At 42.5% G+C, this 12,583-nt stretch overlaps 1 protein-coding gene across 1 annotated transcript in view; it reads left to right on the top strand.

Moving 5' to 3' along the window:
- Positions 1 to 12,583, top strand: part of LOC137322793 (rho guanine nucleotide exchange factor 17-like) — a 395,934-nt gene that overhangs the window by 249,968 nt on the left and 133,383 nt on the right. Inside the window, exon 3 of the mRNA XM_067985863.1 lies at positions 3,510 to 3,692. Coding sequence (XP_067841964.1) covers positions 3,510 to 3,692 — 183 coding nt within the window. The remainder of the gene's footprint in view (positions 1 to 3,509; positions 3,693 to 12,583) is intronic.

Here is a 12,583-nt window from a genome sequence, read left to right as displayed (position 1 = left end):
TGGGGGCCATCAGCAGCAGCATAATTGTATTCCAGCACAATCTGTAACCTCATGGCCTGGCATATTCCTCACTCTACTGTTACTAATAAGCCAGGGGATCAACCCTGGTTCAATGAGGAGTGTAGATGAGCATGCCAGGGGCAGCACCAGGCATACCTAAAAATGAGGTGCCAACCTGGTGAAGCTACAACTCAGGACTACATGCATGCTAAACAGTGGAAGCAACATGCTATAGACAGAGCAGACGGATCAGATCAAAGCTCTGCAGTCCTGCCACATCCAGTCGTGAATGGTGGTGGATAATTAAACAACTAACGGGAGGAGGAGGCTCTGTGAACATCCCCATCCTCAATGATGGCAGAGTCCAGCATGTGAGTGCAAAAGACTAGGCTGAAGCATTTGCAATCATCTTCAGCCAGAAGTGCCGAGTGGATGATCCATCTCGGCCTCCTCCCAATCTCCCCACCATCACAGAAGCCAGTCTTCAGCCAGTTCGAATCACTCCACGTGATATCAAGAAATGGCTGAGTGCACTGGATACAGCAAAGGCTATGGGCCCCAACAACATCCCGGCTGTAGTGCTGAAGACTTGTGCTCCAGAACTAGCCGCGCCTCTAGCCAAACTGTTCCCGTACAGCTACAACACTGGCATCTACCCGACAATGTGGAAAATTGCCCACGTATGTCCTGTCCACAGAAAGCAGGAAAAATCCAATCCGGCCAATTACCGCTTTATCAGTCTACTCTCAATCATCAGCAAAGTGATGGAAGGTGTCTTCGACAGTTCTATCAAGCGGCACTTACTCACCAATAACCTGCTCACCGATGCTCAGTTTGGGTTTCATCAGGACTACTCGGCTCCAGACCTCATTACAGCCTTGGTCCAAACATGGACAAAAGAGCTGAATTCCAGAGGTGAGGTAAGAGTGACTGCCCTTGACATCAAGGCAGCATTTGACTGAGTGTGGCACCAAGGAGCCCTAGTAAAATTGAAGTCAATGGGAATCAGGGGGAAAACTCTCCAGTGGCTGGAGTCATACCTAGCATAAAGGAAGATGGTAGTGGTTGTTGGAGGCTAATCATCTCAGCCCCAGGATATTGCTGCAGGAGTTCCTCAGGGCAGTGTCCTAGGCCCAACCATCTTCAGCTGCTTCATCAATGACCTTCCCTCCATCATAAGGTCGGAAATGGGGATGTTCGCTGATGATTGCACAGTGTTCAGTTCCATTCGCAAACCCTCAGATAATGAAGCAGTCCATGCCCGCATGTAGCAAGACCTGGACAACATCCAGGCTTGGGCTGATAAGTAGCAAGTAACATTCATATCAGACAAGTGCCAGGCAATGACCATCTCCAACAAGAGAGAGTCTAACCACCTCCCCTTGACATTCAACGGCATTACCATTGCCGAATCCCCCAAACATTAACATCCTGGGGGTCACCGTTGACCAGAAACTTAACTGGACCAGCCATATAAATACTGTGGCTACAAGAGCAGGTCAGAGGCTGGGTATTCTGTGGCGAGTGACTCACCTCCTGACTCCCCAAAGCCTTTCCACCATCTACAAGGCACAAGTCAGGAGTGTGATGGAATACTCTCCACTTGCCTGGATGAGTGCAGCTCCAACAACATTCAAGAAGCTCGACACCATCCAGGACAAAGCAGCCTGCTTGATTGGCACCCCATCCACCACCCTAAACATTCACACCCTTCACCATCGGCGCACGGTGGCTGCAGTGTGTACCATCTATTGGATGCACTGCAACAATTCGCCACGGCTTCTTCGACAGCACCTCCCAAACCCGCGACCTCTACCGCCTAGAAGGACAAGGTCAGCAGGCACATGGGAACAACACCACCTGCACGTTCCCCTCCAAGTCACACACCATTCCAACTTGGAAATGTATTGCCGTTCCTTCATCATCACTGGGTCAAAATCCTGGAACTCCCTACCTAACAGCACTGTGGGAGAACCTTCACCACACTGATTGCAGCGGTTCAAGAAGGCGGCTCACCACCACCTTCTCAAGGGTATTTAGGGATGGGCAATAAATGCTGGCCTTGCCAGCGATGCCCAGATCCCATGAACGAATAAAAAAAAATATTAGGTCATGTATTATATCATGCAGTATACTATGTACGTTGTAATATACCATGTACTGGTATATTATATATTATGTAATATGTTCTACCATATATAGCACATTGTGTATTTTGCCATGCAATATAAATGATGCTGCATGCCATATACTATGCAATTCACTACATGTAATATTACATAATGCATATTGCACTATTTATATTCGGTCGAATCAGTGATCCTGCACTCCCAGCATAGGTGTGCAAGTTGGAAGTAAGGTTACAACACAAGGGGTGATTCTCCAACCGGTGCTACCACTAAGTTGAGGCTCCATGATGGGTGCTCAGGATTACTGAATAATCCTGCTATGTGTTACACTATATATTATACTGTGCTCTATATACTATTTGTTGTATGATATTCCATGTACTGTGTCTTATACTGTATGCAGAACATATTATACATTGTGCATAATTCTGGACTCCTGGACATGTGAAAATGAATAAAATCTGTTTCACTTTTTAAAGTTCATGATCAAATTCCAAGATGAATATTTCTGACTCTCCCTATTTATTCAGGTTGCATTCCTTGACACGGTCACCGTATTTCTATTATTTTGTCATGTTGACAGACTTGTTAACTCCTTTAGGTGCCCAGTTCACACGATGGAGAGCGGATTAATCACTATTGGCCATTACAGAAAATTTCCTCTCTATTGTATTTGTATCAAATTCATAAAGGCAAATATAAAGAACATTTTCACAGTTTGAATGCAAATAACAAACATTTAGTAACACATTTCTCAAAGTTAGTTGATAAGAAAGTGGTTCAGAATTTGTCAACAGGAAATGGCTATGATCCTAAGCTTGATTCTCAATCCGCACTGGGTTGGCTGATCTCAAACGGAGCAGAGTTGGGATGCAACTATTGGCCTCAGCTCCCCAGGTACCTCCAAGAGATAATTGTCTCATTGTTTTTCTGTCACAGCTTCAGGTTGTTTGAGACATTGTACGTGTGCCAAGAAACTTAAAACGGCACAATAACTATAACCAGGCAGCTCACGAAAAACAGAATTTGGAATGAGGTTGGAATCGGATTCAGGCAAGCATGTTTCACGGGTTTAGCAAATGCTGCAAAAACGTTATTAATACGTGAACTATCCAACATCACCTATTTCAAAAAGAGACATAGAAAATAGGAGCAGGAGTAGGCCATTCGGCCCTTCGAGCCTGCTCCGCCATTCAGTATAATCATGGCTAATCCTCTATCAGAATACCATATTCCCGCTCTCTCCCCATATCCCTTGATGCCTTTTGTGTCTGGAAAACGGAATGTTATTCTAGGAATTCCAATGGATAATGTTGACTGATTTACTGATCATATTTTCTGCTATTGATTAATAACCGTTTTAATATTTCTCTCTAACAGGGATACATGAGGCCTCTGAAGCAGCCGGAGAATTCATTTATCTGTGACCTGGCCCTTGTGGATGATATGTTTTTCCAGATTCCGGAAATCCTGGAGCATCACGAGAAGTTTTTAGAACAGGTTCACCAGTGTGTCCAGAACTGGCATGAGAAACAGAAAGTGGGTGACCTGATGATTGAAACAGTAAGTGCTGCATGAACATACACCTCTTCCAAATAAAGGAAGAGTTTTCACTGAGCTAGAGTGGGGTTGGATGATTATGCGCTACAGTTGGAGGGAACTGAGTTCGGGCTGGCTGGACACAATTGCTTTATGTATTCCTGCAGCTGTTTCTCCTTCACAAAGCAAGTCTGAAACAACCTCCAGCTGATTTAAGGACAGTTTTGGAGAGTAGAACTCTCCTTTGAGTTACATGTGCAGATAATTTGATCAAAGTACTTTGATCTTCTTATGACACTGTTGAGAATACTTCAATAATAAGGGTCAACCAGTACTGATTACAGCATTGGCATCAGTATAGGAGTATCAGTATTGTAGTTTTTGTTGTCAGTCATACTGAGCTTGTTTGCCCAATTCAACTGTGATGGTTTCTTTTGTTCACTGGCCTAGACATGCTCCAGTGTCATCTAAACTGCGCTCTTTAGAATGTAGACCCTAGAAGCTGAGCATTAAACAACATAGTACAGCGAGGTATGTGCTGCTGTCAGCATTTTGAAACATAATAGACCAAGATTGAAAAAGTTTAATAAATTGGTAACCTTGACTACATTTTAGATTAGGTGCAAGATTCAAAGTAGTGGTACAAAGGGACAAATAATCCATTGCCGATTTTTCCTACATCCTTGTCGTTTACAACAAAATTGATACAGACTTCAGCAATTTGATTGCCAGTCTTTTTGTAGTGTTCAAAAAAAAAACCATTTTGTTAACCGGATAATCTTCTAACATTTTCAGTACGCCCATTTTGGAATCCGACTTTTCCTTCGTGCATTTAGTGGAAAGCTCCATATATTTTACAACTTAGAGTTGTTGCTGCTGAAAAACATTAGAAGTCAGCATTCCAGTAATTGGAATTGGAAGTGTTACAGGCTACGACATAACCTCAGAGTTCCGATGACTGTCTCAATCACTCTGGTTTTGTTGAAACTTATGACATTACCCTAACTCCTTGATCATGTTAACAACCTTAACATGATCATGAAGGTGCCTATTATTTTGTATAACAGAAAGTTTTATGCCTAGAGCGGCTGCACCTCATCTCCTGTCCCTTCCCGTACAGTAGGCCAGAGAGAGTAAAGTGTTGAAAGCAAAGGGTGTAAGTGGTGAAAGTATTTTCTTTGATGTAGAAATAAGTAATTTTTAAAAATTTGAATCAGGTACAGGTTCCTTTGCTCTTTTTCCTTCTTCAGTGAATGCTGAAAGGTCCATATTCCTGGTATGTATTCCTTTAAAATTTCAAAATAAAGATCGATATCCTTTGAATTTGTGTTTATTAAGGAGGTACATGGCTTGGGCCGCTGCCATTCTTTTCATGTGTTGTTCTTGTAAAGAAAAATCCTTCAGCATCACCTCTGCTACTGCAATGGAAAAGTCTCCTGTGGAAATCCTTTGACTGTCAAAGGCAGAGTTGTCAATCATGGCCACAGACACAGGGTGTTACAGGCTATCATAGATGAAAATGAAGTTTACTATTACTAGTCAATCTCCTGGGGAGGTAAGACCTAGTGCAGTCTTCAGGTGAAGCAATGTTAGAAGGCAGGGTATATTTGGACCAGCGCATACAGATGTAGTTCAGTACCCATTTTAAAGTCATTCATTCTGTTCTACTGTCTGTTTTTCCATTATAAATCCCCATGTCCACATTTATAATGAAAAATGCCTATGTAAACTTGTCATGCTGTAATTACACCCTCCCACCAGTGGTGGTACTCTAGCGTGACAAGTTCACATAGGCAGTTTACATTGCAAATGTGATTATGGGAATTTATAGTGGAAAAGGGGACAAGAAATGCATGCAGACATAAGATTTTTAATATATTATATAGATATATTTGTGAAAACATTGCTCCTCTTCCCCTTAGTTCCCTTGAGGAGTGGTTCTATATTACTGCAAGCAGGGAATAACTGCACAGCTCTGGAGCAACAGACAAACTGTGGAGGGCCTGGTTGAGCATTATGTGTCAACATTTCTTTGATTTGCTGTGGTAAAATTCAGTTCGCAACATTATTTCCAACTGCTAGATTACCCCAATGGAAGCTCTGCAGACTAGTAATTGCAAAACTGCATTGCTGATCTGTACGGGTCTGTCGCTGCGTGTGGCATCTATGAATCCCCTCGAGCATCATGTCACTCTCTACAATTGGAGTCTGTGAATCCCCTTGAGAGCCAGGCTGCTCCTTTCCATTAGTGAAGTGTTCTATTAAAATATAAGACCCGGAATACACCTGCAATAATTCATCCCCTAGTCCAACTAAACTAATAGCAGGAAATATTGGAAATGCACAGCAGTGCAGGCAGCATTTGAAGGAGACAGATAGGTCAATGTTTCTGGATGGGACTACATCAGAATTTGATGGTAGGATTCTGATGAAGGATTATACATGGAACATCAGCCTGTCTTTTTCTGATAGATTCTGTACATTTCAAAACATTCTTTATTTTATTTCAGTTTTTCAGCTGTGATGAAACATTTTATCCTGAGACTGTGCATCCTACATATATATATCCATTTTAAAGCTGTGGTACTCTCAACATGGTGTTCAAGCAATGCCTTGGAAAACTGAATGGCGATTGCAGATAGTACAGGTAATGTTGTGAGGCTCCGTTTCTGGTATGGAGCCTCGCTAAATGGAAGCACAGGCCAGATATAACTACAACATTATAGGACATCAAGTCTGTTAAGACTCCTAGGTCTTTTTCAATTTCATCCTTAACTGTTTGTACACCATTCAAGGAATATGTGTGTTGCTTGGTTTTCCTTCCTTTGATCAGTACTTTACGCTCGTCAGCACTAAATTTCAACTGCCATTGTTCCAACCACTCGCGTATTTTGTGCAACTCATTCGACAGTTTCTGAGCTGCCTCCGCCGAATCCACTGCTCCTCCCAGCTGGGTATCATCTGACCAATTTGCATAGAGTTTCCGGTCCTGAAATTTTGATGGGATTTTCCCAGTTTCCCACCGAAGTGACGCTGAAGGAAACGGTGCAAACGGCTGACAATGACTGTTTCTCCGGGGGTTCCGCTAGTCTCACACTGAAGTTACTGTGAGAGACCCGGAGAATCCCGTGGAAGTTCAGGGCCTCCGAATCCAAGTCATTGTTATAAATTAGAGACAGTAGTGGTTCCAGTACCCATCCCAGGGGCATCCCACTCAGTGCCTTCCCCCCAACCCCAACATAACTCCTCTAACAAGGACTAATTGGATAGCTCTTTCAAAGAGCTGGCACAGACATGATTGGCCGAATGGCCTCCTTCTGTGCTGTACGATTCTATGAAGTACCCATTGTTTTCTACCCTGCAGCCAGTTCATTATCCATTCGTAAGATTTACTCTTTGAGTTTAATTTAATAGCCTTTTGGGTGGAACTTTATTCAGTGTCGTTTAGAAGTCTAGGTACACCATGTTGCATGGCTGGTCACAGTCCACTTGGAATATCACTTCCTCCAAAAAGTCAAGGAGGTTGGTTAATCAGGGCACTCCCCTTCTGAATTCATGTTGACTGCTGTTTACTGGGTGACCTGTAAGAATAATTTCTCCAACCTGCTGGTACTGCAACATTGCTAAGCCAGTAACACATCCCAGGTAGTAATCTTGTGCAAACTCTTTTGTAACCCCTTCCCTCCATCATACCGCTACCCATTCTTTACCAGCTTATCCTATACCAGGCCAGATTATGCAGAGTCGTCAGCCTCCCAGATCATGAAAGAGACTTTGAAGGAGTATTGAACAAAAAGGTCTCATAATGATCTTATCCTGGAGTATCGTTCTTACAAATACTTGGATCTGATCTATTTTGATAAATTCAGCCCGAGGTAAAAAGCTTCATTGTCAGGGCTGCATTTTTCACTATTTTTCCGAGATTGGAATCATTCTTTTCAGGAGATTCTGTGAACACAGACAAGGTGAAGATATGCCGTGCTTTCTCAGCCACCCTCTGAAACACTGCGGACCCAGCTGGGACTTCAGCCACCTTGTGGTGGGTTCATAAAAAATAATTGAATAAAAGCACGCATTTAAAATAATAAATCGAGCATGTGAAAGTTCGAGGACAAGGCGCATCATGTTCTTGTTCCATTTGAAGTCATGGGATTATGAGGAAAATGGAGAGATTTATCAAAATATATGCAATGATGTCTTACTTATCTATCGGAGATGTAACATTTGACAGCCTTGTGTAATTGAAATGGAATCACATGTGGTCTGGAGCTCCACAGAACAATTGTAGAAGCTTTAGCACCAAATGAGGCCATTCGGCTTTTCATGCTTGTGCTGGTGCTAGCTCCACATCGGACCAATCTACTCTAATCTATTTCCCTGCTCCTTTCCATTGCATTTTAATTTTTTTCCTCTTCAAGTGTTTTCTAATTCCCTCTTGCATGTTGGCTTCAATAACCATTTATGGTGATGCATTCCATAGTTTAACAACTCATTGTGTGAGAAAAAAAAAATCTTCTCATCCTCCTCCTTTATGTTTCTAGTGCTAATCCTAAATATATTTGGTAAATACAAAGTAAAATCTGCAAATGCTAGAATACACATCTGATCAGTCCGCATCTGTAAACAGGTTAATGTTTTGGGTGTAACCCTTCATCAGAAAGTTGTTCCTAAATATATGCCCTTTGTTATTGATTCTTTGACCAGTGGACAAATGGAAAAAGATAATCCTTAAAAACACAGATCTTGAAACCAAATCTAATCAGGGAACCATACTGACAATGTTAGCAAGTGCCCTGATAATGACTAGTTAACTATCAAGCGAGAATAGCAGGGACCTAATCAACGTGGCTAACCATTTCTAAGTGGTCTTGGCAGCTCCCTGGTTTTAAGCAAAAACACAGCAGTATTTCAAGGGTTAAGTTACGAGGAGAGATTACACAAATTGGGGTTGTATTCTCTAGAGTTTCAAAGGTTAAGTGGTGATCTGATCGAAGTTTATAAGATATTAAGGGGAACAGATCGGGTGGACGGGCACAGTCTAAAAATTAGAGCCAGACCTTTCAGGAGCGAGATTAGAAAACATTTCTACACACAAAGGGTGGTAGAAGTTTGGAACTCTCTTCTGCAAACGGCAATTGATACTAGCTCAATTGCTAAATTTAAATCTGAGATAGATAGCTTTTTGGCAACCAAAGGTATTAAGGGATATGGGCCAAAGGCAGGTATATGGAGTTAGATCACAGATCAGCCATGATCTTATCAAATGGCGGAGTAGGCACGAGGGGCTGAATGGCCTACTCCTGTTCCTATGTTCCTGTGAGCAGTGTCCATGCCCAGCACCGGACTACACCACAGCTCCAAAATGGTAACTTAGCTTTCCTGTTTCAAGATGCTGATAGACCTAGCATTTTGTGCTTTTATTTTAAATCAATGTAAAAGAATTGGTCAGAAGATGTTTATATGAGGCTGTGGTCAACTTCAGGGGTATGCTTTTTCTGATGGTAAAGTTGTTTTGCTTATTGTTCACCTGTACTGTCGGATATTCAGAAACACAACAGTCTTGAAGCTAACTAATGGAACATTTTGACACAGGTCAACCTTTCAGAATCTGTCTGGATAATGTGATATAAGGTACAACATGAGGAAAGGATAAATTAGATGATAAAAGAACAAAGGCACTCCATTGCTAGCGTCAGAAGGTCGTGGATTCAGGTCCCACTCCAGAGACTTGACAACAAAATCTGGGCTGACACTCCAGTGCAGTACTGAGGGAGTGCTGCACTGTCAGAGGTGCCGTCTTTTAGATGAGACATTAAACTGAAGCCCCGTCTGCTCTCTCAGGTGGACATAAAAGATCCCATGGCACTATTTCGAAGAAAAGCAGGGGAATTATCCCCGGTGTCCTGGCCAATATTTATCCCTCAACCAACATCACTAAAAAAACAGATTATCTTGGTTATTATCAAATTTCTGTGTGGGAGCTTGCTGTGCGCAAATTGGCTGCCGTGTTTTCTACATTACAACAGTGACTACACTTCAAAAGTACTTCATTGGCTGTAAAGCGCTTTGGGATGTCCTGAGGTCATTAAAGGCACTGTATAAATGCAAGTCTTTCTTTTTGAAATCTGTCACAATGCAGTACATTGGTGTTTGAGTTCAGTTATACTGGGACCTGGTGCTATAATCCAGACTCGAATATTCAAATGCCAAGCATGCATTAGTGGAGCTATTCTAGTTTCACTGAGACTTGCTCAGTAACCTGTGCTCAGTGTGCTCAGGTTGGGTTACTGAAGTTATCCCCATTAAACTGAGACCTGCTCGCTGTATTTTGCGAACACTAAGGACAGATTACTGGAGCTGCTGTAGTTATTCTGGGGGGGTTTCCCACATAGTTCAGGCTCTATATATGGGAATGCAAGTTGTCTCATGGTACAGAAGCTGTAATTTCAGGTTTAGTATTTGGAAATGCTGAGGGTCGATTAATGGAATTGTTCAGTTTTACTGAATGTCCAGTGCATGTCAACTTTAGTGTCGGTGTGAAGTACTTTGGCGGCATGCCAATGCTAAAGTTATACTGTAAATCCAGTCTGGAAGAGGAAGTGTCACTCTGCTTCTCTCTGGAGTCAGATAGGTCTCTGACTCTGAATTTACACTGCAAGTTCTTAGCGCTGGTGACACTTCAAACTGAGACTATAGTTGTAAATGCAGCCTGAGTGGAGGCTGGAGTGAAACCACCCCCTGAGGTGGGTCTGCTTGACACCACCATCAAATTGCCATTTGTAGCTTGGCCGGTTCTATATTGCAGGCTATCAGGTCACCCCTCAGCCTTCTCTTTTCTAGAGAAAAGAGCCCCATCCTGCTCAGCCTTTCCTGATAAGGATATCCTCTCAGTTCTGGTATCATCCTTGTGAATCTTTATTGCACCCTCTCCAAAGGCTCTATATCCTTTCTATAATATGGAGACTAGAACTGTGCACAATACTCCAAGTGTATGTGCATTATAAAATATTGCGGCTGGCTGGCAGTTAGTAACAAGCTGTAATTTATTCGAAGGTCTCAGATGACAACCAGAAACCATTGAGCTTGAGTCTCAGGAGTTGTGACATCATCTAAAGCTCTCGAGCAAACTGTTGCTGTATTACTCACCGTCGCCCATTCATAATTCTGAATGTCAGTGGAATTTATTGAACTACGTCAATGAATTAATCATGATACAGTACCGCTTCTTTTATATCACAAAAAAGCACAATATATACTTTGAACTGGAAAGCAGGCTTATGCAAAACATGCTTGTTCATAAGCATTCAGGATATGATGTGTCATCGCTCCCCATACATTTTGCACCCATGGTGTTTATGAAGCATTAGGTCAGGTGACAAACATTTCTTTGCTGCACGTTATGAACAACTATACTGATGACTAACGAGGAACCGAGCCCCACACAGCAGGAAGATTGAACCCTCGGTGAGACTGAGCTAACTGATTTTAGCCAGCATGGAAGTAGGAACATTACAATGAGCCTCAGTGCATTTTGTCCAGAGAGGATAATGTAATCAGCCAACGTACCCACTCCTGACTGCTACCTTACAATCCATAACGTAAAGTGAGCATGGTCAAATAGCCTGCAGACTCTCATTGTCTAAACTCACACATGAAGAATAGACTCTTAGGTGAGGTACTGGAGGGCAGTCAGTGCCAATGGAACCATAATGCAGGAAGAGACCACATCTTTAGAAGAGGAGAAAATTGAGGGACAAAGAAACAAATATAAAAACATTTTTTTTTTAATACCATGCGACTTTTCATGCTTTATTTTTCCATCCCAGGTTGTCCAGTGCCATTGAGATCTGACAGGTATGTGTCACGTTGCAGTTAAACTCCTGGAATGTTGATCCTGTTTTCTGCTCCTGGTATCAGTGGGATTAGTGAGCGAGAGGAGTCCCTCTTATTACTGGAATTCAACTGGTTTCATCTTATAGCTGTAAACAATTTTACAACACCAAGTTATAGTCCAGCAATTTTATTTTAAATTCACAAGCTTTCGGAGGCTACCTCCTTCCTCAGGTGAACGATGTGGAAAATCCACATCATCTTATAGCAGCAGCATTTGACAGGGTCCAAGCATTCCCTCAACGTTAAGGTTAAACTGAAGGGGAGATGCTGCAGATTGGAGACATTGTGTCTGTTCCTGGAGAGAGGAGCATCATTATTTAATAACAGCAGGCCCGGGGATCACAGCTGGTTGAGCAAAAAACCAGACAGGTAATCTCTCCAGCTTTGTTTTGACTGATACAGCAGGAAAATCAAAGGTGACTCGCAGTTCTCGTTCTTAATATCTTCATAAAAATCCTGTGAGATTACATCGCTAATGACATGGACTAGCACAGATCAAAAGATTGGTCTTTGGCAGGCCTCTTTATGGGGAATTCACTGTCTATAGGCAGCAGTAGAGCTATGGCCGTGATTATTCACAAGATGAGTCGATCTGTGAATTAGCTTTACTGCTATTGGCAACTGAACAAAAAAAAAGTGCTGTGTATGTAGAACATCTTTAGATGTAGTTTGGGTCACAGGAAAGTTAACGTGCGTGCACCGGCTGCTCATGTTATACATTGTTAAAACCAGGCATCCCCCATCCTCGTGACAGAATTGTGCTGTCGGGATAAGTTTTGCCAGTGTAAGCACAGGGGACTGGCACACGGGCCTTACTGTCCTGCCACCCGAACTACAGAAGTGTTCCAAATATGGAAGTGCCTTTGTGTTATGGTTCAGCACAGTCGAGGTCCTGAAAGAGCAATGCCAAAACCACCTCTCTGCATTGCTCTCCGGTTGTTATATTACGAACTTTGCAGCTGATGTCCTGAAAGTCCATCAGAGGTTATAGAGACCAATTCTTCTGCATGTGCTTGGATTGT

This window comes from Heptranchias perlo, chromosome 6 (genome assembly GCF_035084215.1).
Source record: "Heptranchias perlo isolate sHepPer1 chromosome 6, sHepPer1.hap1, whole genome shotgun sequence".
Taxonomy (NCBI): Eukaryota; Metazoa; Chordata; class Chondrichthyes; order Hexanchiformes; family Hexanchidae; genus Heptranchias; species Heptranchias perlo.
Note: the sequence above shows the minus strand (reverse complement) of the source record. Positions and strands in the feature narration are given on the sequence as shown.